Here is a 26,160-nt window from a genome sequence, read left to right on the forward strand (position 1 = left end):
CCAAAAAATGCTTTGCATTCTCAGCCCAAAATGGGAAAGTATGAGCAAAGTGAATTTTTTTGGCAGATCAGTAAGTATTTTTCGGTTCTTACAATCTTTTAAGTAAAAAAGCATGGGGGAACTTACTTGTAATGCAGAGGTATACTACATGTGTTTTTTTTTGTTTGCCATACATACATTTTAAATCAAGCTCTAGTTACCTGTTGAAGTTTGTTCCTGTAATATATGTCAAACAGTAACATCAAAATGCAAAGTCATTGCTTCCTGCGCTGTGTATGCGTTTTTAGGAAGAAATGATCTTACTTGCTGTTGCAACTTGAAGTTTTCAAAGCCTTTGAGCACAATGGCTGCGTCTATGTTAGCTTGAATGGCAGAGATTTCACATGAGGTAGGTGAGCTGTTTACATTAGGCTGCTGACCTGCCAGCAGTCACAAGATTAACCATAGGACATGTGGTTAGCAGTCTCACATGAATGCAGCTGTAACTGCTCCAAGTCATTACATCAGATATGGAGGTCAGCCCAGGAACAGTCAACAAACTACAGAGTGAGCTATATAGTCACGTCTGTGCACCCCCCCCCCCCCCCCTTCTTCCCCATTCTATGCCTGAGTGAGAACTCGCAGAAAAGTCCTAATGAAACGCATTCAAAGTCTACCAAGCACAAATCTAATTAGGCATGGAAGTATTCATACATGACCAAAAGTCTGACTGCTGGGCTGCACACTTAGCGCTTTAATATTTGCACGAACCTAAAGGAAGCTTTTTTTCATTAAAGTGGACATTTCTGTAACTTTCCAAATTTCCATCTATAGATTGCTGACATGTCAGGCCCCTTTCATTATGGGCAATCCAATCAGGTCTGCTTGTCAGTTTTTAGGCGAACCTGATCAGACCCTCCAGTCTCTTCTATGGAGTGGAGTATGTAAGCAGACCATGCGATCCGATTAAAAATCCACGGATGGGGACCTATTCCCCATTTGTCTGGTTGATTGGATCGGATGATAAAATGGACAGGCAGTCCATTTCAATCTGATTGCCCCATAGACTAGAGCGGGCTGTGTCTGTAGTCCATTTCTATTAGATTGCCCCGTAGACTAGAGCGGGCTGTGTGTGTCTGCAGTCCATTTCCATCCAATTGCCCCATAGACTAGAGCGGGCTGTTTCTGTAGTCCATTTCTATTTGACTGCCCCATAGACTAGAGCGGGCTGTGTCTGCAGTCCATTTCTATCTAATTGCCCCATAGACTAGAGCGGGCTGTGTGTGTCTGCAGTCCATTTCTATTTGATTGCCCCATAGACTAGAGCGGGCTGTGTCTGTCTGCGTAGCAAAGTGGACAAGGACCTGTCATGCGCCTGCTCAGCAGGGATCAGCAGAGAGATCCCCCGCTGAGCAAGCAGATCCTGCTTCACAGAGGCGCCCATGTAAAGGGGCCTTATAAAATATAGCAACAGTATTTTTCCAAAAAGGTGTACCTTTTATCATTAAAATGCAGTCTCTGAGCACCAGGTAAGTAATTTTTTCTGGGCTGAGATGAAGGCTTTCAGTCTGCTACAGGCAACAGGAAGCTTTTCCACATTCTCCTCTCCACCACTAATCAGATTGAAACATTGGAACTTTATAGCAAGTAAGTGAAAGGCAGCAGCAGGAGGCTGATCTGCGTTAGACATTTGTGAACAAAGCCAATTTCTGCATCGGCACGGAGTTTATACAGTCATCTCAGTCTAGGAAATCGCTCTAAATGCTGGATACCTGCTTAACAAAAACGGCTCTGTGCTTCTTAAAAAGCAGTAGCCAAAAGCATTTTAATGATAGTACTGCAGTCTCTGAGAAGATTAGACTGCATCCTGAGCTGTGCATTGGATTTGCATTGATGTAAACCCTAGGATGCACATAGAGATTCATGCAGGACCTTGCAGCCAACCCCATGTCATTGATCTGAACAGGCTGCCTGCATTGATCTACATCAGGGGTGTTCAAACTATGGCCCTCCAGCTGTTCAGGAACTACAATACCCATGAGGCATTGTAAATCTCTGACATTCACAGACATACCTAGGCATGATGGGAATTGCAGTACCTGAACAGCTGGATGGCCTTAGTTTGGACATAACTGATCTACATGAATCACCTGTGCATCTTGAGTGGGTGAAGACGGCCCCTTCACATCAGTTTAAGAATCAGTATGCCGTGTGAATGAGACCTTATAATGAGGAAAGTCGCAGTGTCTGCATCCCTTTAAAAATCATCAATAGGGAGTATCCCACCAAATACCTATTCCCTAAAATTCCTATTGCAGAGGATGCCTAAGGTTTTACTGGTATCTTGTGCAACAATTTGAGAAAAATCAGTCAGCCAATCAGGTAAGCAGGAAATGACATTTCTGGGGGGTGTTATAGCTACCAACGGTTTACATATTGCACTAAATTTTGAGGATGGCAGCTTTAAATTAAAATGAAGAGGTCTTTTCAAGAACAATACAATTACAAAATGACTTGTTTAAATTTTTATATGCTATATATATATATATATATATATATATATATATATATATATATATATATATATATATATATATATATATATATATATATATATATTTTTTTTTTTTTTTAACAAAATAGGAATTGCCCTTTAAGTGCTTTTATATACACAATATGGATCAATTGATAAGTTGGAGCAGAAAGCAAAGAACCCTCTCCAAAATGCTTCCATTTTCAAGAGAGCATTCCTCACATTTACCTACCTTTCATTTTGTATTCTATTAATCTGACACGCAATATTCAAAGAAACCAATCAGGTAACAGTTATCAATATATTGATGTACTGAGGCATACATGGCCTGGTAATCAAACTATGTCATCATCTAAGAATATATGAAGAAAATGGCTAATGTAGCAGTTAACACTCAGGAGATAATGAGGATACATAACCTTCGGAAATGCATGTCATCATTCTTCAAGATTTCAAGACGCGTCTCATCTTGGATAAAGGAATATTAATTTCAAATTCCTCAGAGTACAGGGATGGATTATTTCACTGTAAGCATGGATATGGTAATGGTCACCCAAAGCAAGCAGAAATTAGAGGAGTGGATTCAGTGGTCATGGGCAGAGCCCTAAACTCCAAACGTTTTGAATTCTAACATCTTTCCATTCGTGGGTCCCCTCCCGATGTGCATAGCCCAGTGTATACGCATGGCTGTTCAAAAACTATCTTCAGACAGCTTGATTATTTCTTTGAAATTTGGGGGTTTATCTAAAGCAGCCTCTCTTTACCTTTTCAACACAGGGGAACCCCTAAAATAAAAAAACTTTCCGGTCTCAGGGAATCCCTGCTAAAAATGACTATATCTACAACTCATGGTACATCACTGTGATGGTCTGTGGGAAGAATGCGCTTTACATTTGTGGTCATTGGGAAGAATTATCCCCTTACAGATAGCCTAAAATATGAATGATGTGAGTAGGAACTTCTGAGAGGCATAAATGGTCTATTGCTTAATAAACCCCTAAGCAACCTCTGGAGGAACCCCAGAGTTCCATGGAACCCTCGTTGAGAAACCCTTAGCATCCAAACTACCAGTAAAGAAGTGGAAGACCTTTAGATGCCTGAGAGGATCTTCCAAAAGACTGAGAAAGTAAGGTTGAGCTTTGGTCCATCCTCTCCCCTGATGTCTGCTCATCATGTTTAACCACTTTACCACCGGAGGATTTTGCTGTCTTACGTCCAGGCCACTTTTTGCGATTCGGCAAAATCGACAATTGCGCGGTCATGCGACGCCATACCCAAACTAAATTTACGTCCTTTTTTCCCACAAACAGAGCTTTCTTTTGGTGGTATTTGATCACCTGTGCGATTTTTACTTTTTGTGCTATAAACAAAAAAAGTGTAAATTTTTAAAAAATAATATTTTTCACATTAACATTTTTGGCCAATTTGTTTGGTAAAAAAAAAATCACAATAAGCATATTTTGATTGGTTTGCGCAAAAGTTATTGCGTTTACTAACTAAGGGAAAGATTTATGTAATTTTTGGTGTTTTTTTTTTTTTTTTTTAACGAGTAATGGCGGCGATCTGCGATTTTTTTGCGGGACTGCGACATTGCGGTGGACAGATCGGATCCTTGACTGACATTTTTTACACTTTTGGGGGTACCAGTGACATTACCACAGTAATCAGTGCTATATATGTGCACGGTTACTGTAAAAATGACACTGGCAGGGAAGGGGTTAATTTTTATTGGTGATCAAGGGGTTAATGTATGCCTGGTGCTTACTGACGTGTGTGGGGGGAGGGGACTATGTGACACAAGGACAGATCGCAGGTTCAGCTATGATGAATCCTGCAATCTGTCCCTGAATGTCACTTAGGAGATCCACCCGCTTGTGTTTACACAAGCAGGCGGATCTCCACACTCGATTCACCGACGACCGGGGAAGAGCAGCGGCGACCGCCGCCGCTCCTCCCCTGGCCCGTCTCCCGCTGTGACTGAATACAGCGGGAGCGAGCGCTGAGAGAGGGGAATGTCTGGTGACGTAGGTCTACGTCGCCAGACGTTATCGAGCCACTTTGCCGCAGTACAGCTCTAGTGAGCAGTGCGGAAGTGGTTAAAGAGGAACTCCAGTACCCCCCCCCCCCCCAAAAAAAATAAATAAAAAGTCAGCAGCAGCAAATACTGCCTATAAGCCCCTGGGATAAGGGGTTCATTGCGTTAACTTTAGACATAGGGAATGAGCTGGCACTGGCAGACTGTATGCCAAGCGTTGTATTTTGCTCTATATTGTGCCCTTAATCATACCCTGCTGGAGGGCACTGGGGTCCTCACCATCAATCCCACTGAACACAACACTTGGCAATTTGACTTTACTTAATTGGTCCCAGGGACCTGCCACGATCTCAAGAAGTAATGCAATGTCATGATTGTTCAATTCTTTATGACTTCCAGCAAAACAATGTAATGGGTAATATAAATGTCCTGTTTTCAGTGAGTGTAGGAGAATACAGTTGATTCAATGCCACACACTAAAAAAAAAAAAAAAAAAAAAAAAAAAAAAAAAAAAGGGATCAGGTCCGTGTGGTTTAATTTAAATTTTTATTATTAGGGGAAAAAAAAAAGTTAATATAGGACAATAAAAAATGTTTGCCAAAATGCCCTACTTGTGCAATATTATGTGTATGTGCTTAGATTTAGGAAGTAAAAAATAAAATCTGTAACCAGAACCCATATGGTTAATCCAGCTCTTATATGCCTAATTAGCATAGGTATACATGATCCATGGAAAGTTAGCGCTTTGGATAGCTGCGTAGGACATGTAGGATTAATTATTAGAAGCCTAATTACCAGCATTCTGTGCTGTTTTCTCCTTTGTGATTATGGTAATGTAGAGGTAGCGGATGATTGGGTGGGAAGACGCCGCCGATAACGGGAAGGTAGGAGAGAGACTGGGACAGCTAATTGTCAGATCTGACCCATTTCATGCCCTGAATGTTAATGAACAGTGCTTGACGTCAATGCCGAGCGAGCTGTCCATCAGAAAGATAGAGGCAGCTATCGGGGGAGCTGCAAAAGGGAAGCAGTTACTTTCACCTTGATTCACTTACAGCTGCATGCAGGGAAAAGCCACATTAGGCTGGGCTGAGCAATTCCTACATCTTCATTAGGAAGATATTCAAATAACAAAAATAGGATTTTTTTTTTTTTTGTACTCACTGTAAAATCCTTTTCTCTGCAATCACTGAAGAACAATGGTCAGAGATTCAAGATCTCTGCTGTGTCCTTCAATAAATAGAAGAGGAACACTAAATTCTGTTCTGAGTACAAGTACAAACATTCATTTTACTCTAGCAGGTATTTTGCGACAGGATTTTACATTCACCATTAAAAAAAGGTGTGATGATTAATAACAGTAGGTTTTTGTACCATCATTAGATTTATTTTGCATTAAACATAATAATAATATATATATATATTAAGGGTGTAGCGCTAATCTAGAATATACAAGTCCATATACAGGGGAAGTCCACAAGGTGTTAATATCAACTCCACAAAGATGTGTATAAGGGTTGAAAGATCCAAACTCCAAGACCACCACCAAGTTGAAAGACACACTGCCTCTTACCGGATAACATGGACCCTCATTACAAAAGGCCATGTTCAGCATTCACATGTGAATACAATCAGCACTCCTCCAAGATGTCAGGAACAATTGTCTCCAAGTGTGCCCCAGTAAAACAAAACAAGGATATATCCATAGCGTAATATGCACAAATAGTTTAATATCACACAAATGAATAAAAAGCAGCTTACAAGGTAGTGGATTCAATGGAGCAGAGTGGAGTTCCCCTTACATCGCGGTCCGCGTCCGTATCCCGCCAACAAAATGGCCACCGCGTCTCCTCGTGTGGGCTAGCGTCTTTGTAGGCTCTTCCCTACGCGTTTCGTCATAGGCTGACGTCGTCAGGGGGTGTGATCCATTTTGTGCTTCACCCATTTTACATTTATTTTTATATTTTAACCTAAGCGCAGCAATTTTCTTATATATAATAATAATATAGTTCCAAAGGATCTTTATGGGAATGCAATTGTAAGGCATTGTATATGTGCTGGAAAAGTAACTTCTTTATAATGTAACCACTTTACGACCGCCCGCTGCAGTTATACTGCCGCTCCTGCGCAAACAGCCGTAGGTATACGTCGGTCGCGTGCAGGCAGCTAGGGGGCGAGCGCACGCTGTCGGTGGCATGCTCCCGCCCCCGTTCGTCAGCTGGGAAGCCGATGCAGCAGGCAGGCGGCTCTGATTGCCACCTGACACCCACGATCATTCCCCGCTGAGTGAGAAGAACAGTCAGCTGTTGTAAACACAGCTGACCGTTCTTCTCCTTGGAATGATCACAGAGCTCCTGTGATCCTTCTTTATAGGAACACAGGTCTCTGATCATTTCACAAGCCACGCCTGCCCGCACAGTTATAAACACGCCCCTAGGTACACATTTAACCCCTTGATCACCCACAGAGTTAACCACCTTCCCTGCCAGTGTCATTATTACAGTAACAGTGCATTTTTTTAGCACTGATTACTGTAGTAATGTCACTGGTTCCCCCAAATGTGTCAAAAATGTCAGTCAGGGGTTCCGATCTGTCCGCCGCAATGTCGCAGTCACGCAAAAAAAAAATCACAAATCGGCACTATTACTAGTAAAAAAAAAATAAAAATGACAAATCTTCCCTGTAGTTAGTGGACGCAATAACTTTTGCACAAACCAATCAAAATACGCTTATTGCAATTTTTTTTACCAAAAATATGTAGCAGAAAACAAACTGGCCTGAAATGTTAGAAAAATTTAGATTTTTAATTATATTTTTTTGGGGAATGTTATATAGCAGAATGTGAAAAATATTGCTTTTTTTTTTCCGGAATGGTCACTTTTTTTGTTTATAGCACAAAAAAAAAAAAAAAAAAAAAAAATTGCAGGAGGTGATCAAATACCACCAAAAGAAAGCTCTATTTGTGGAAAGAAAAGGGCATCAATTTTATTTAGGTACAGCGTTGCACGACTGCGCAATTGTCCGTTAAAGTAATGCAGTGCCGAATCGCAAAATATGGCCTGGTCATTAAGGGGCAAATCCTTCTGGTCCAGAAGGGGTAATGATCATTGCAGTAAATATGGCCAGCTATACTGTAGCTTTGGCACTTAATCTTAAATGTTAAAATGTAACATTTGTACTTTGAATTAACATTCACCAGGCTTTCTGTGCCCTCTTGCTCCACACACATTTGCCAACATGTAAGGGGCTTGTGAAAAACCAATGTTAAGCTCCCACTAGTACAAGTGCCTGCCCTGCTTCTTGCTAGAACAACCCACCTGCTTGGAGCCCTGAACCTCCACAATATTGTGCCCACTCCTTACAAGAGGATTTTCCCGACATTGCGGGTCCTTAGCCTTTACGTTCCGAAAAAAGGAATGTCCACACAAAAGTATAATTGCTGTACTGGTGTTATTTTGTAAGATGGCAATTACATTCATATCACACTGTTCTACTATCTGGGGGTCACTTGACAGCACTTTGTCAATCACATATAGCGGACAATCCGCAGCAGTCATATATGAAAGCAGCACACAACACTTCCCCCCTTCAGCCATATTCCCTTTTACAGCCTCTCTCCTTCCCAGGGTCATTCCTACTCACTAAGAGGGCTCTTGCTAGCCATAGGCTATCAATGTCTAGCCTACGACTCTATGCTTGTTGTTGCAGGGACAGAAGCACTGCAGCTGCATCTTTAACTCCAGTACACTTTTCTCAGGTCCTCAACGGGGATAGACTCACTTCAGAGAACACTTTGACCTGAAAGGCCTTTTGCAATCCACGCTAACCTCTACAACCATAAGAGACAGGATGAGAACAGTCAGATTGCCCGGGTTGCAGAACTATATCACCCTATCCTCCAGCCTTGCCTTGGGCCCCTGCACAAAGTGACTACACCCATACAATGTGGAATATCTGGTTCCAATGCCTCAAGTGCTCTAAGGCTCTTTCCAATCTGGCTTATATATGGGCATGGACTCCTCCATGATATCACTATAGGAGGGCTCTAACTAAAAGGACCTAGAACCTGAATACGCTGTCACCACACACTATTCTGGACAGAGCCAGCTAGTGGCAGACTTTACTTTTTTCAAAGGGACTGTCTGTACACACTCTCCATTATTTAAAGGGCCTCTGATTAACAACATTAAAAGTTCAGCTGTTCTAGTAGATCTTTCCCGACATTTTCTTAGTTGCACCCTTCAAAAAAGCCATGGTCAGCAAAGAGCTTCCAAAGCATCAGAGGGATTTCCTTGTTAAAAGGTATTAGGTGATGGGTACAAAAGAATTTCCAAGGCATTAGATATACCACGGAACACAGTGAAGGAAATATGGCACAACAGTGACAAGAACTGGACTTCACTCCAAAACTGATGCAAAGACGAGAAGAAAACTGGTCAGGGACATTAAAGGAGCTGCAGGAATATCTGGCAAGTATTGGCTGTGTGGTACATGGGACAACAACCTCCCGTATTCTTCATATGTCTGGGCTATGGGGTATAGTGGCAAGACGGAAGCCTTTTCTGAAGAAAAACATTAAAGCCCGACTAAATTTTGCAAAAACACATCTGAAGTTTCCCAAAAGCATGTGGGAAAATGTGTTATGGTCTGATGAAACCAAGGTTGAACTTTTTGGCCACAATTCCAAAAGTTATGTCTGGAGCAAAAAACAACACTGCAAACCACCAAAAGAACACCATACCCACTGTGAAGCATGTTGGGGGAAGCTTAATGCTTTGGGGCTGTTATTCTTCAGCTAGAACAGGGGCCTTAGTCAAGGTAGAGGGAATTATGAACAGTTCCAAATACAAGTCAATACTGGCACAAAACCTTCAGGCTTTTGCTAGAAAGCTGAACATGAAGAGGAATTTCATCTGTCAGCATGACAATAACCCAAAGCATACATCCAAATCAACATAGGAATGGCTTCACCAGAAAAAGAGTAAGTGTCCATTCACACTACCGCGACTTGTCAGGCGACTTGTCAGCCTGAAAAGCTGCGGTCCATGCAGTGCTACAGGACCCGTTCTAATAGGAGCGACACAAGTCGCTCCGACTTAGAAAAAGGGTCCTGTACTTCTTCGGGGCAACCTCGGAGCGACTTGCATAGACATTCATTATATGAAGTCCGTGCAAGTCGCGCTGAAGTCGTGGTGCACGCGACTTCACAGGTCGTCCCTGAAGTCAGAGCCCAGACCTGAATCCAATTGAAAATCTGTGAGGTGATCTAAAGAGGGCCCTGCACAAGAGTTGCCCTCCCAATCTAACAAATTTGGAGTGTTTTTGCAAAGAAGAGTGGGCAAATATTGCCATTTAAGATGTGCCATACCGATAGACCCGTACCCAAAAAGACTGAATGCTGTAATAAAATCAAAAGGTGCTTCAACAAAGTTTTAGTTTACGGGTGTGCAACCATGTTATTTTAGTTTATTTTTACTTCCCTCCACCTAAAATATTTTAGTTTGTTGTTCAACTGAGTTGTACAGTTTATAGGTTGCATTAAAAAGTGGAAAAAGTTCTGAAATGGTTTATCTTTTGTCTCATTTTTTTTTACATTACAAAAACCTGACATTTTACCAGGGGTGTGTAGACTTTTTATAAACACTGTATATATGTAAGCATTTAAAATACTTGATTTGGCTGTTATTTTACCTGCATTTTTTAAAATGGTGACATGCTCTCTTTAACTAGTTCCTTTAGACAAGCACACAACTCCTCAGCACCATCTTTTTGATTAAACGTGACTTTTTTTTTCAGTTTTTTAAAACTTTATTTGCAGTGGGAAAGTTCTTCCTGTTACTATTTCTTCTTTTTTTTTTTCACTTCTTTTAGTGGTTCACAATGGTAACAAGCCGAGCGCTGAACACAGGAAGCATGCTTCAGCCAGGGCAAGATTTAGGGGTGACTAGTAACAGGATCAGAGTAGCAAATACAACTGGAAACGATATGGCTTGAGTTAGGAGATTAGCTTCCTGCTCAACCGCTGTGACCCATATCCTCCATACACACAGGTTCATGCACAAATTCATTTGCTGCCAGTGGCTGTGAAATACCGAGCCCTCTCTAATCCACACAAATTAGGTTGTCGGAAACAAAAAAAACTTTTATTCTTGTATTGTAATTTTTAGTAACTTAGATGCAAAGTCTTTAACAATATTAAAATGTGGAAAAGAAATCCTGTACTTTGTTGTTAGCAAGAAATGTCACCCAAGTTATGACTGTTTTTAATATCTTTTTAAATAAAGTGATGATTTCGAAAAATATTAGACCACAGTGACAAAACCTATTATTGCAGTGTCATGTTCTAAAGTGGTTCTAAAATCTTAACGTTTTTTCCGTTACAATACTAAGTGCCGGTTCACACTTCCGCGTGTGCGGCGATTGCATGTAATATCGGAGCGCACTGCTCCTTCATTACATGCGATCGTATGTGCAGTGCAAATTCAGCCATACACTGTGTATGGCTAAATTCGCACTGCACCCGCACAAAACTCGCACAGGAGGCATTTTTTCAGCCGCATCAGGATCGGATCGCACAGTGGTTCACACTTGTGCGATCCGATCCTGTGCGAACTGTCAGATTGCACTGCGATATGCGATCAAACTGGGGGTGTCGTTAACATTTCATTGACACCCCCAGCGTATTGCATATGGCAGTGTGAACTGCCAGATGTGCGTTTGTGATGAGGAAACAGGCTGCAAATTCGCAGCCTTCCCGCATCGCACAAGTGTGACCCGGCACTTAGTGCTGTGTGCATCTATGGACGCACACTGCCTAGTTTAGGAGTGTTCCCGGACTGATGGCCGCATAGCAAGCGGCACTCATAATAAGAAGGGGCGAAGTGTGCCAGTGGGGGGACTCCATAATAGAAGGTAAGAGACAGCTGTGTGCATTAAAAATGCACAGAGCAGGTAAGTAGATCATCTTTATTTTAAAGAGGTTGTAAACCTCCGAATTTTTTTTTAAAAAAAAAACAAACACCTGAAAGAAAAACACAATGAGCTAGTATGCATCGCTAGTATGCATCAGACTTCCCCGCTGACGAAGTCTATGACGCAACGCGTACGGGGGAGGAGCCTGCACGTTATCATGCCGATTCCTGGAGACCAGAGGCAGGGTTTGAGGTTCTGACAGTCCGCACTGCTTTAAGTGCATTGAAATGTAAGTGCGATATCATTGTTTAAGCATAATAAATAGCCCTTCATAGCAGAGAGCACTAGATTTTGTTTTTATTTCCACACCGATGCCGTTTACACCTGGAGAAAGTAGCAGGAGGCGGTGATTGGAAGGCGAACCAGGCTATTGGGATTTATCCACAGTGTGTTTTGACTCTTAGGAGTCTCTCCCCGAGGTGAGCTGCTAGTCTGTCACTAGTCACTTGGAGCACTTGGAGTGAAGCATGCAGCACTTTTAAATCACGTTTATGGATGAAGATTTAGTCGCGATTTTTGACACTATTTTTTCATTTGTGATTGGGGACAATTTATCTATATTGATTTATATATCACCTGATTATTTTTCACTCAATATTTTTCACTCGATATTTTATTATATGGAATGAATTGTGGTATTATTTTGAACACTAAATAATTTTTATCTCTAATGATTGATGCTCACTTGGCGCAGCAATATTATTATTTTCAAGTCTTAATATAGGCTTACCTTTAGGTACAAGTTGCAGAGGATGGTTTACTTCCTCTTTAAAGTGGTTGTAAACCCATTTTTTGACATTTACCTATAGGTAAGCCTATATTAAGGCTTACCTATAGGTGCTATAAATATCTCCTAAACATGCACCGTTTAGGAGATATTTACAGTGCATGGGGCCATTCCTTCAGAGCCCAGTGCCGTGAACGGTGGCTCCCGCGAGCATGCGCGGGAGTGATGTAATTGCGCCACCGGCCAATCAGATGGCCGGAGGACACAAACAAGGAAGCAGGGCAGCCGGACAGGTCGGCCGCCCTGTCACTGAGCAGGCGGCACTGCGGGCGCTTCGTTGTAAGTATTTCATAATGAGCTAGTATACGATGCAAACTAGCTCATTATGCCTTTGTCTTTACAGGTTTTTTTTTTTCTCATTTTTTTTTAGGGTTTACTTCCTCTTTAATGGGAAAAAAAAGGCTTTATTATAAATTTTAGTTATTATATTAGTGATTAGTTATATTTTTTATTGAAAATAGGTAGGACTTTCACAGAAGAAGAAGAAAAAAAAAAAAAAAAACATTTAAAACCAATAGAAGGAAAAAAATTGCAAACTTTTTTTTAACTCGTTAAAGAACTAGACAAAGGTTTGGGCACCTTGCCTTGATTGAATTTAAAAGTTTTGCCTGTTGGTACACACAGCACTTTCTTAAAAAGCTTAAATGAAGTATTTCATAACAGCCAGTCTAAATTTTGAATCTATCAACGGTTTGAAAACGAAATGTTGGGTGCAAGGCTGCAAAGCAAGTTATATCGTTTTGAAATCTAAATGACAGAAATCTCCTGTTGTGTAGGAATAGCTCACAAATGCCCAGATTCATTGCTACCTGTACAGTGGGGCTAAAGCCACAACATTGACTAGAAGAAAGAAGAAGGGAACTTCACTATAGCCTCCATACATACCATAGGACAAAAGGGTGGATTTAATGTGATATTAAAGGCTTTTTACATTTTTTTTTAAATAACAAACATGTCATACTTACCTGCTCTGTGCAGTGGTTTTGCACACAGCAACCCCTATCCTCCTCTTCTCAGGCCCCCCATAGAATGCATGAAGGTGAAAAACCTTGAGCCATTAGAACCACTTTAAATATACCTCCAATAGTGAATACATGAAAACAAACCAATTAAAAATGTATTGAGTTTATTACAAAATTTCATAATAGCTTTAAAGTGGAGTTCAAAACATATCATGTACACGTGCTTTGGGAATAAATTTGCACAGAAAGTAAATAAATAGATCTTGATGTGCCACATTTACACAGTGCACAGAGATGAGAAAGGAGGTCTACGTGTTTCGCAGAAAATCCAGCTTCTTCAGGATTCCTCTACTTTCGAGTGTGTAAGGGTAAACAATCTGAACTCAGATTCTTACCAGCTTTTCCCATAGGCGTTAACTCCAAAGGGAGGGACAGGTATCAATGGGTGGCCAAAAATAGGCTCCCCTTGCCCGTGGGGGATCTGCACCACGCACCCGTCACAACGCCTGATATAAAGGTTTGCGTCAAGAATATTGTGAGTAGGGATATAACAAAGAAAGGCCGAATTGTATTCTGCCTATTGAATGTAGATTTGTCAAATTGCCAGAACTCCAGGTCCACCCAATGCACAGCGTTAACTATAGCCTTCTGCTCCCATACAACTGCCATAGTAATTCTTGTTTTATTTAGGATCGTCTTCCTCCAGAAGTGGAAAAGGGTGAATGGAGGAATCTACATTGGCCATTTTCTATATGGCTATTGCGTGCAACTATTGGGCTAAAAGTTTTCAACCCAGCTCCTTTGGTTTTGAAATGGATTTTGTCAAGCTGGATGGTACCAAAAGGACCAACCGTGGCCCACATTTCGGCTGATTCAAGACGACAATATATTGCCTTTTAAGGCTGGCCATAGACTTTTTTTTTTATTAAGGCATCTTGTTGATTGTGACATTTTCAATGGAGCGGGAGCAGCCATAGAGGGATTGAAATTTATTTGGTCTCTGCTAAACCGACTGAATTTTGATCCATCTATGGGCAGCTTAAGAGCGACCTTTGATGAATGTACACACTGAGGCCCAAATCAGTACAACACTACTTGTCAAGGTGGAAATGGTAAAGATTTGCTGAAGGTAGGGTGATATCTCCTTTTACACTGATAAAACCTAAATACATAGATGGTGGTAACACACAATCCTATTCTTACAAAGATTTAATCAGGAGAAATTTATTTAGGGCAGGGATCAGCAGAAATACACAAAAGGATGCTTAACTAAAAGGTATTAAAAATAATTATAATCCTTTATAATGCTAGTATAAATAAAACACCAAACCGCACTTGTCACCCTCCACTGAAAAACGTGACATACTTTAGCTGCCTACCTACTAGGCAGGATGGGAATGTATTGTTTAATGAATGGAAAGTGTTGACAATAGCCCTATGGATATTAAGACATGACCTTTTTGGAGTAGAAAGCTTACTCATAACTAATCTGCACTAGCTGTAACACCTCTAAGTATGTATATACCGAGTACATATGGGTTTTCTTTGTCATTAATTTTAATATAAATTCCATTGAAGGCAGAAACAAGAACCTATAACATACTACTAAATAAAAAGGAGCACTGCCTACTTGGCTTTTGTTTTTTTTCTCCTGGCACGGTTTGGCACACTAAGCTCCACCATGTGTAATATTCTCTGGTTGCCAGCAAGGGGTCTCAGAAATTTTGCAAGCCAATCCTAATTCTGCCAGTTAAAGCTGAACTCCGTTGATTTTTTCTTTAAAAAAAAAAAAAAAAAAAAAAAAAAAAAAAAACTAAGGTACATTGGTCTAGCCTGGTAACATTTACTCCTGCATAACTCCTCCATCCTGCGGGTTGCTGGGGATACTAAAAATGTAATGTGGTTGCTACATACAGTGAGTGCTGGTCTCTTCTGGGTTCTATTCGAGCAACTTGTCTTCTGTATACCAAACACACGCAGTCCCTCACTTGGCTCCTCGACCAATGAGAGAATGTCTTGTATTTTGTCAATGAATACAAAGAGTTCTCTTAATGATTGAGGCTCAGGAGAGATGGATGATGCCATGATCATCACCTTGTCCAAACAGAAAACACCTTGTATTCGCTAGAAAAAAAAAAAAATACAAGACATTATCTGAATGGTAGAGGTGCTAAGTGACCACCTCTGTTCAGTAAGCAGAAAGCAAGTCACAGAAGAGTGAACCGTGAATGCGTGTGCACCCAGTGGCCCTCTGGATGCAAGCAATGAAGGATTAGACGTAGTCAAGGTGGACCAATGTAACTTTAAAAGCAGGATAATTCCTGGAGTTCAGCTTTACATTTGTTCATTCACACCCTTCAGAAAAGCAAAATTCACACATATTCCATCCCCATTGCAGTTCACAGGTAGCGTTACATGTAAAGAGAAATAATTCACAAGAGAGGGGAGCTACATGGCTCCAAAATAAACCCCCCAGTCTTGAAAGAGGCATTGTGAATGCCCTGCTCTAGTAGTAAAGCATTATGAAAACATTATATAAAGCAGATTTTAGTGGGTAACGACCAAATAAATTCTGACAATTGCAGTGTTTCCTGGATTACATTAACAAATCAATGAATGATTTTATTTGCCCACTAGAGATCCTCAAACCTCTTACTAAACCAGAGTGAATCGAACAATTTATATGCTGGTTATTACAGCTGTCATGTTGGATTTCAAAGCACACATTTTTAATGCACAAGTTCTAATCTCTGCCGCATCCAATGAATGTTGTCAATAATCGTCCCTATGAAAAAACATTTCTTACTGGCCTCGGCAGCCTGATATCCCATGTTAAGTCTCTGCTATGGGAGAATGAAAGGGAAGATTTGATTGGTTGCTGGAACTGTTTTACTTGATAATGGGCCAAAGGTTCATTTGGCTTACCATTCAGAGGACTCTGGCTGTAAACCTGCAGTGTGGGTCAAGAGATTAAAACATTTTACTAAATACCTAAGGCTGACACAAGATGTTCCAAATAATGAGCAATTTGGATTAAAAAAAATTCTAAATGCTAAAATACAGTAAAATGCATCTCAGCTTCAAAAGGAGGTGAAGTGAGCTTTCATCATTCATATGCTCATCAAAAAGTCTGTTCCTTAATTCACACCAGCATGTGAGAATCTGCATTGATGTCAGAGGGCTGCATGCTTTTCCAGTGAATCAGCATTTGCAAGTCAACAGAAAGTTACAGAAGGCCGGCACACCATCACCTGATTAGCGGATACGGGCAAGGTTATAACACGCATCTGAGGAATCCATTACACTGACAGACCTTTCTGCAAGTATCACACCTGTTTAGAATTGCAGGTACTTTTAGAAGCCAATTTAATCATTTACTGAGTATAAAGATTTCTTTATCTGTTAATCCTCGCCAACGTTCTTGTTTAAGCTGGTGCCATTTTCGCTGCCCCAGGTTTCCTGTTTCAGGGTGGCTCCTTTCTCCTGCAGCATCCTATGAAGCCACCCTTGTATGCAGTCAGTGGAGTTGTGCCTCCCTACACTGGGTGCATCAATAGAAACACACACACCTCTGTAGCCTAGGGTGGCAAGGCAATCCCCTGCTCCTCCCTTGTCTATGCTGGCTCCAGACTGCACTGTCCACTGATAACTCTTTCCTGTGAAGACCAGAGGTTTAGAGAAGTAGCACAGAGAGCAGGAACCAGCAAATTGGAAGTGCTGAATGAGAATTTTATGTTGAATCTGTTTTTATTAGAACAAGCAGTTGCACAGAGAAAGTTACATAATGTACATTGCTTACAATATCAACGAATCACACAGTAAACCAATGCCAGATAGGTAATGAACATCTATATGAACAGCAACTATAAACGACATAACCGGGATAGTGGCTAAAACAGTATAGTGTATTGCATGATTCCAAGTTCTCGGTTTGACTGTGATGGGGAATCATAAGTGTTAATAAAGACTATATACGGAAATATGCAAATTAAATTTAGTAAGGGAAAGCCGAAAGAGTTAGAGCATAGAAAGAAAAAGAAGGAAAAAAGAGGGGGGGGGAGGGGAGCCTATGGGGGATCACCCGGAGAGTCAGAAACAAAAAGTATCAAATTCGCTGGAAAAATGAAAATTGAGCCATACTGACCACATGATAGTGTGAGAATCTGATTTACCATTCTCCCAAGACACCATTCTTTCAATATGTTCAATCCTGTCCACCTCACATGCCCATTGAGCCATAGGGGGCGCCAGTGGTTAATGCCAATGTCTGGCAATCACTGATCGCGCCGCGGTGAGAAAGTGGCGGATGAGGCTTTTTTTAATCTGTTTATAAGATCCTGGCAACATAGACAAGACGGTTATGATGGCCTCATTGGGGAACCTGTCACCAACCAGTTTTTCATATAGAGCCAGTATTTTGTCCCAAAAGGGTATGATACGGGGACATGTCCCCCAAATGTGCGCCATGTTGCCAGGTGTATGCGAGCATCTCCAACATTCATTCGGGATATTATGGTCTATCTCATGTAAGATTGAGGGGCATCTATACCATCTGGCTGTAATACGGTAGTCTGAATGAGAATTTTAACAAATGTACTAAAATAAACTTGATATATTGTGCTCAATGTGTCAAACGAAAAATCACTCAGTTTAATAATATTTTAATGAGGAATGGTCTAACAAACCGCATTTCTTTTTATTTAAAGGACTTAACCATTCTTTCCTTTATCCCTTGTAATGGAAATGGATGTAATCAAGAGTACACTCAATTTTCTGCATATTTTCCAATGCATCACATGGACAGAATGTCTTTAAGGGAATCCAGCATGACAGAATGGAGGCTGCCATTGCTGAGCTCTTTTGAGCAGGCTTTTTCTCCTGCTATTATTGCTAATGCTTTGGCTTTAATGCAGGCTCTAAGACACTAACCTGGAACAGATCAGGAATTCTTACACTCATTAACAGCATGCTTGTTATGGTCCTTTGACTCAAACACCAAGTCAGGCAAAGCCAGGCAACTCCAGAAAATGTAAGGGGCTCTGGGATTTCAACGCTTATTCCAAGGTACCAATGCAAAGAAATCTTCAGACAAGCTCAATGGGTCTGGTGAGGCTGCTCTCACACACACAGGCCTCCTTCAATGGGTATCTGGAGGCATCTCAAAGTATACAAATGGGTGCCAAGGCACAAGGTAAAAGATTTCAAAGTGCCTTTAACGGTTGGTAATAGTCACATAAAAACACACAATGCGTTTTGGGTAACAAACTGCTCCTTCGTGGGGGCTTAGAAGAATGGATTAAGAACTTTAATGGACTCTATATAACCAAATGGATCTATATGTCATCTGAATGAGAATAACCATGTAATCAGCAGCTGTCAGACAAAACCAGGCAACTAGTGTTCCGAGATGGAGGCCAACAAGTCAATCACTAGGGCCCACTATGAAGTACCTGTATATGGGGGAGCATGAGATGATCTGTTATATTTTCTAGACCTGGGCATTGTAACATGAGGCAGGGGGTGACATTATCAACCCTTTGTGTGCTCTGACATCATTCGACATGGAGCTTACACAAAGTTAGAGCTGTAGAGGAACGGAGAGGCAGGGGAACACAGAATGAGTGAGTATAAGGAGGTCAGGGGATGTCACTTTAACTATGGGTGTATGACTTGTTTTCTTTTCTCTTAATTACACCTAAGCAGATATGAAACTAACAAAATTATTGGCTGCACACAGAAATAAAAAACTTAATTTCTGAGCATGTGAATGTTAATTAGAGGCAGGGTTAGGCAGACTATTATGCATAGTAGGCAAGGAGGTGGCCTTTCCTGTATATTTATTGGCCACGTGTTTCATCTCACCATCAGACTTACAGTATATATATATATATATATATATATATATATATATATATATATACATACACACACACACATACACACTGCCACAATATTCTGAAGCAGGTTAGGGCATTAGACATTTAGTTTAAGCTCTGATAAATACATTCCATCCACAATGCATTTAATCAAATAATTTATTCGGACAATGCCTTAAGTTCTGAAGCAAAAGATAAGGTGGTAGGAAGAACTACTGTGATGTACGTAAATGCAGACCCGTGTTAAATCAACAATATATACCGCACACTTCTGATCACCGGTTGTGGGGGCTCATACTAGATCTGGAATGAAGGCCAACTGTTTGCCAATATGCTTTCTGATTTAGCTATAACCTGTTTTGTTATACGACATCTATAGTACTGTACTATGCTCATATAAAATCTTTTTTTTTCACAGCTGCTTTACTTAATTAATGGCCAGCTAATAAAGTTCAAACCTTCCAGCAGTTTTTTTTTTTTTTTTTTGATGGCCATATATGGTTTAAGAATTAAAATTGACGTGACAAATTTGAGTTTCATTAGCAAAAATTAGGATGTGTACAGGTTCAAAGAGGACTGATAACAAGGTATTTATTATTGCTCATCAAGATTTTCATTCTCATATTTCAGATCTGTGTAGACCAAGGTGTACCTGCAGGTATCATATATATATATATATATATATATATATATATATATATATATATATTCATAAGTGCCCCAGGAACCTCAAAGTCCAGGACTCGCATATATGAAAAATCTTGATTTCAATTTGGAAAGCGATGATGTGAAACCCCCCTTCTGCACATCACTAATGGTCCCTACTAGGCAAGAACAGGGCATACCAGAGCTATACTTTCCAAGAGAAGTTGAGCTTTGGTGCTCTGGCATGATTATGAAGATATCCAGGTTCCCGATTTACAGCGAAACCAATAATCACACCCAGCTAGGTGTCCTTTATGCATATAAGTGAGAAGTTACCTGCTATCTTGATGTTCATGTGATTATCTAGCAAAAGGTTTTCAGCCTTTAAATCCCGATGGACTATATTGCAACTGTGACAGTATTCCACAGCAGATAGGATTTGCCAAAACTTCCGTCTAGCTTCTGCTTCACTGAGACGCCCATGGTTAGCCAAATAATCTGTGGAGAAAACCAATGAAATTCCTTAAGAATCAACAAATACTTATGACTTATAATATATGACTTCCATGCAGCACTAATAATAAATCTGTCTCACTTAAACCAATATAGAAATATAAACACATTGCTTGAATTCTGTCCTTTAAAGAGCACTTCAAACACTTTCTATATTTTCAAAGCATATCTAAAACCAAAACTTTAAGATTTGGATGGAGTAAAGGAGTAAAATCAATCAGGATATTATGCCATCTTTGTCCCATTGCGAAGATGCCATCTTTGTCCCATTGGAATTCACTTCCTGTCCTATAGAAACAATAAAATGCAAAAGGAAATCTCTCAGATATAAGGGAAATATAGTTGTCACCAGAAGTAGTGAAACGACTGAAGGATCAATTCATATTTCTCCTGGGGCAAGTGTTGGGTGTTTTAGGCAAGTTAAAGTGGACTCTAAGGCAATACATACAGTATTTGAAGGAAATCCTAGCTCAGAACCCCAAAGTTGCTGCCAGATACACCACCACCTGGCCTGACCTCAGTCTTGGCTGTCCCACACAGGTAGGGCAAAAGGGGATATATTTCAGGTAACCATTATATTGTAACTGTTTCCGGACTAATTCAAAGGTCGGAACAGAAAAAAAGCAGCCACTAGATTTGTGGCTAATGAATTTTCTCAGATTTGATTATTGGTACTTTTTAATACAGCATATTTCTACACAAAAAAAAAAAAAAATTTCTAGCATATTTTCAGGAATACAAAAAACATTTTTCCCGGAAAAACTCACTGATAGACCTACACAACAGATGTACCACAAGCAGCCTTGTTAATATGACATGTGGAAACGTGAGTCAGTCAAGTCACCACGTTTTCTTGCAGGCTGTCTATAAAGTCAGTAAAAATGTAAACTGTGTACAAAGCATGGTATTTTTTAAATTATTGCAGGTATTGCTAAGAATTTATAAAGTGCTTTGCATATATTTTTCCATTCACATCAGTCCCTGCCTTTAAGGAGAATATACTCTAAAGATGCTACCTCACATGAATACATCCACATAACTAGGGGTAGTTCAGAAAGGAATCAATTAACCTACCACCATATCTTGGAAGTGTGTGGGGACACCTATGGAAGGACAGTGAAAACTGTCTATTAACCAACCCATCATAACCAATCATTTTTTGTTCACTTGTCGTCAGAACAGTTGAATATGAATTCTTACAATCTGCATGTTGATTTTTCCCTATAAAGCAAAAACTATCACAAAGTGGATACCAGCACTACTTGCTACCCTGACTAGGGACTACAAATGTACACTCCAGCCAAGAATTCTACTGAGTGCATTGTGTCAGTTTCTATACACAGGTATAGAATCTTTTGGCGCTTTTCCACTGCATGGAACCGAACGGTTCTGCTCGCTTTTGTACTTTTCCACTGCTGGTACCGCATGGTATGGTGTAGGAACGGTTCGGTACGGTGACGCTTTTCCACTGCATGGAACCGAATGGTATGGCTCTCAAAAACAGTACCACCTCGATTGTGGTTCCAAGAGGTACCATACCCGGTACCATATCCCACAATCCTTTGCATGCAGTCACTACTAGCCACTGATTGGTCAGAGAATCCCACCCACCCCGTTGTTATCCCATCCACTTAACTTTAGTACTACTTTAGTGGAAAAGCAAACCATACCTTACCGTACCGAACCGTTCTAACACCGTACCATGCGGTACCAGCAGTGGAAAAGCAAACCGGGCCGAGTAGGGCCGAGTAGAGCCGAGCCGGTACTTGCAGTGGAAAAGTGCCAATTGTGAGCCTAGGAACCTATTTTGTTTATCTTGATTAGTAACCTACCTGGTTTCTGTTTTTCATCTATCTGCTGTCTGATAATACTCTTACTAAATAATATCTGCAGTTAATTCAATTCTGCCAGAACAAAGTCTTTACATCTTCGGTAATAAACTACACTACTGATAGACAATTTAGTTATTTGAATCAGTTGTTTGTCATCTGTCGCCAGTACGGCATACTCAAGGCCTGTCCAGTAGAAGGATCCTGTATTGAAATCAGTATCTACTTGCCCTAACCCTTGGTGAAGAACACACACTCAGTCGGTCAGTAGATACCAGAAAAGCCCACGTCTACCATTTAGTACAAAGAGCTTTTACACTAACCCATAAGAAAGAAAAGTGATCTTGAAAAATGAGAGTCCATGGATTGGGGAAGTAACAAAACCAGGATCTGGTACAGAGATCCCATCTGTGGTGTATCCAAAAGAGAAGAGAAGCCAGTGGTGGACTGAACTGCCGTACACTAATGGCTGGAATATACGATAAGAAAATCTGCCGAAAATTTCCATTCAGCGAGCGATCGGCCGATATTCTACTCGCTAGTGCCCAGACATCAATGAGCGATATCGATATTGTGAACGAAAAATACCGTTTGAAAAACACAAAAATTTCTGTCTCGTTTGCGAAAGAACGATATTCTATACGTTGGTGTTGAGGTCGTTCAGTTTAAATCTGTATAATCTCATCACGCATGCCCGAAAATATTTTCCCAGAAATGTTTGTCGACCTGTTTCGATGGTCGGCGGGCAATGGTCGGGCGATATTTGGACCGTGTATGTTGGCAACGTTTTCGACCGACAAATACTTTTTCTAAAGTTGGTGGTCGAATGATATTCTAATCGTGTATTCACACCATAAGAGAGTATTTTTGGGAATATCTTGGTAATTTCATTAAGTCAAACATTCAAATATCAGACGGGACCCCAGAATTCTTAGATAACCTAGAGAGTACATATTCACCTAACAATATCTTCTCCATAACATTTTAAGGATTACCATCACTGCAAATATTTTATCATGTGATTTTGTCTTTAGGTATTTGTGTTACAGTACTTCAAGTTCCTTGTTACTGCTCAAACCTTGAGAAAACCTCCTAACCAAACACACAAAGTACTTCATCAATTGTACTTTCACTTGTTGACATCATATTTTTGAAGAGGCTACTAGACATATTTCTATAGATAAAACAAAATTGACGAAGCCACATTCCAACCAATGACAAACATTATTATTAGGTAATATCAAACCTTTAAAGCGATTCACTATGAGGAAGATCTGAAAAGAAAATTGAATGGACTGATAGAATGTGATACGGGTGACAAGCCTGCTTGTAGTTTTATCTTACTCCGCGTTACAGTTCTACATCAATTTTAGCTCTGTCAGCCAGCAGCAACATGTGTCCCTCTTGAAATATTTATTAGCATTTGTATGTCAAGAGAACACATCACATAATACCATTTATTAATATAAAAATATCAAATCAAAAAACAGTCACATGCAGCCCACATAAAAATATATATCTTCAACAGTGTGTCCTCTCTATTTTGTCTTTTTTTTAAAAAAAATGCTGCCTCGTCAAAATCGTCCTGCTGACCTGTGTTCCTCCTGGGCTATGCTGTCATGTCAAGAAAAAGTTGCTTCAGGCCCTTTTCATACAGGTGCCCTCTGTTTCGTCTCCATAGGGGATCCTAGCCTGATCCCCTTTGGAGCTGGATAAACCAGAAATGCATGTCACATATGGGAGTCATATCTGTGCTATTTTTTCCTTCATCTCCTGATTGAGTAAAAAGCGAAGCCATGTATTCAAAAGATAAAAAAAAAAAAGTTTTACCTGGTTGCCGACCGCCGCACGACTATATACGGCGGCGGTCAGCCCTGGCCAGGCAAAGTGACGTATATATACGTCACCAGCCTGTCACTTGCTTGAGAGCCAATAGCGAGCGCGCGCCCGCCTGCCCCGGCTCGTTCCCTAGCAAGTCCTTGCGTGTGACCGGTGGACTCGATGTCCGCCGGTCACTCGGTGATCGTCGGTGCAGAGGGAGAAAGGCAGGCGGCTGATGTAAAACAAGCCGCCTGTCATTCTCCCCTGTGTAGGAATGGTGATCATACGGTTCTACTATGTAGGACCGTTGATCACTGTTCCTACACCAGTAGCCATGTCCAATCACAGTTATAAGCACGCCCCTAGGGACACACTTAACCCTGATTACTGCAGTAATGTCACTGGTAACCCCAAAAGTGTCAAAAATGTCAGTCAAGGGTGCGATCTGTCTGCCGCAATGTCGCAGTATCGCAAAAAAAAAAAAATCGCAGATCGCCGCCATTACGCGTTAAAAAAAAAAAAAAAAACAAACAACAAAAATGACAAAAATCTTTCCCTTAGTTAGTAAACGCAATAACTTTTTTGCAAACCAATCAAAATATGCTTTTTGCGATTTTGTTTACCAAACATAGGTAGCATAAAACAAATTGGCCAAAAATGTTAAAAAATTTTGATTTTTACTTTTTTTTTTGGGAATTTCATATAAAAAAAATGTGAAAAATATTATTTTTGCAAAATTGACGCTCCTTTTTTGTTTATAGCGCATGATCAAAAAAAAAAAAAAAAAAAATCGCACAGGTAATCAAATACCACCAAAAGAAAGCTCTATTTGTGGGAAAAAAAGGATGTCAAATTCGTTTAGGTACAGCGTCGCACGACTGCGCAATTGTCCGTTAAAGTCACGCAGTGCCGAATCGCAAAAAAAGCCCTGGTCAGGAAGGGGGTAAAATCTTCCGGGGCTTAAGTGGTTAAAAAAGGGGGAAAAAAAACTGGAGTCACCACATGGACTGGTAAGTGCATTATATGAAATTTTAGTTCTTGGGTTTAGATGGCGTTAAGATTTGGTAAATAGACCTCCGGGCCTCATACTGAAAAATAAAGTTATGGCAAGGGCTATTGGATATTCCGCTGTATTGTGTCCCTCAACCCCATATACCAAAGAAAACCATTCAATTCATGATAGATGTTAAAATCTAAATTATTTCCCATTCTATAAAATGTGGACGTTTAGCTGTTCCCACACATGGACTGAAAACAACATGTTCAGACTATTTCAGCTGTAAGAAGACCTACGAGTGTCATCCTGCATTTAATAACGCAGGTTAGTTAACAGACAGTACAAGTCCATGCTGAACAGCAGAATAATTACAGGTAATTATTAGCCCAATTATTGGTCATATATAAGCAGGTATTGGTTATTCCAGGATACGCATTTGTCACTATTGTCAGCAGAAGCCATATAATGAGGATGAATTTACTGGTGAATTATTTTTCCATTATAATGGTAATTACTGAAAAATAATGAAAGCCTAATCTGTGGATTAAACAAGGAATATTCAATAGCTACCATTACCTTTCACAGATATTCTCACATTTAGAGTTAAGCTTACGTTGATCAGACAGCTGCAAAGTATTTTAGCGGGCAGCTGCAAATGTTACATAGTCTGGTTGAAAAAAAAAGTCCATCTAGTTCAACCAATGATTTATTATACCATTGTGACCTGGCTGGGCACGAGGATGGTATTCTAGTATTCAAACACATGCCCGCTTTTGTCAGAATAATCCTAACAGCCAGGGCTTTTTTTCTCAGGAACTCCTCCCTTCTGAGTCACCCCTTAACTCCGTCCCCTACCCACCTCCAAACACCCTTCCTTGGTTTCACCTCTTACCCACCTCCCAGTACCACCCCTTTTAGAGAATTAACAATAACAAGAAAGGCAATATAATAGATCTAGAATTATGGACACCCCAGCGACAATAGATCCACCCCTGTAACAATGGACATCCAACAGCCAGCATCAATAGACCCTCCAGCAGCCAGCAACATTAGACCCCTCCCTCAACAGTAGATCCCTCCCAGCAATGATTGGTGCCCTGCAACATAAGACCCACCCCAGCAACAATAGATACCCTACCCCACCAACAGACTTCCCCAGCAACAACTGATCCTCTGCGCAAATAGATCCCCTCCAGCAATACTAGATTACC

The 26,160-nt window shown here is 40.5% G+C and overlaps 1 protein-coding gene across 1 annotated transcript in view; it reads right to left on the reverse strand.

The window, feature by feature from the left end:
- Positions 1-26,160, reverse strand: part of SIK2 (salt inducible kinase 2) — a 151,945-nt gene that overhangs the window by 74,800 nt on the left and 50,985 nt on the right. Inside the window, exon 3 of the mRNA XM_082273178.1 lies at positions 20,126-20,287. Within this exon, the coding sequence (XP_082129304.1) occupies positions 20,126-20,287 (162 nt within the window). The remainder of the gene's footprint in view (positions 1-20,125; positions 20,288-26,160) is intronic.

This window comes from Pelophylax lessonae, assembly GCF_965119305.1.
Source record: "Pelophylax lessonae genome assembly, chromosome: 12".
Lineage (NCBI taxonomy): Eukaryota > Metazoa > Chordata > Amphibia > Anura > Ranidae > Pelophylax > Pelophylax lessonae.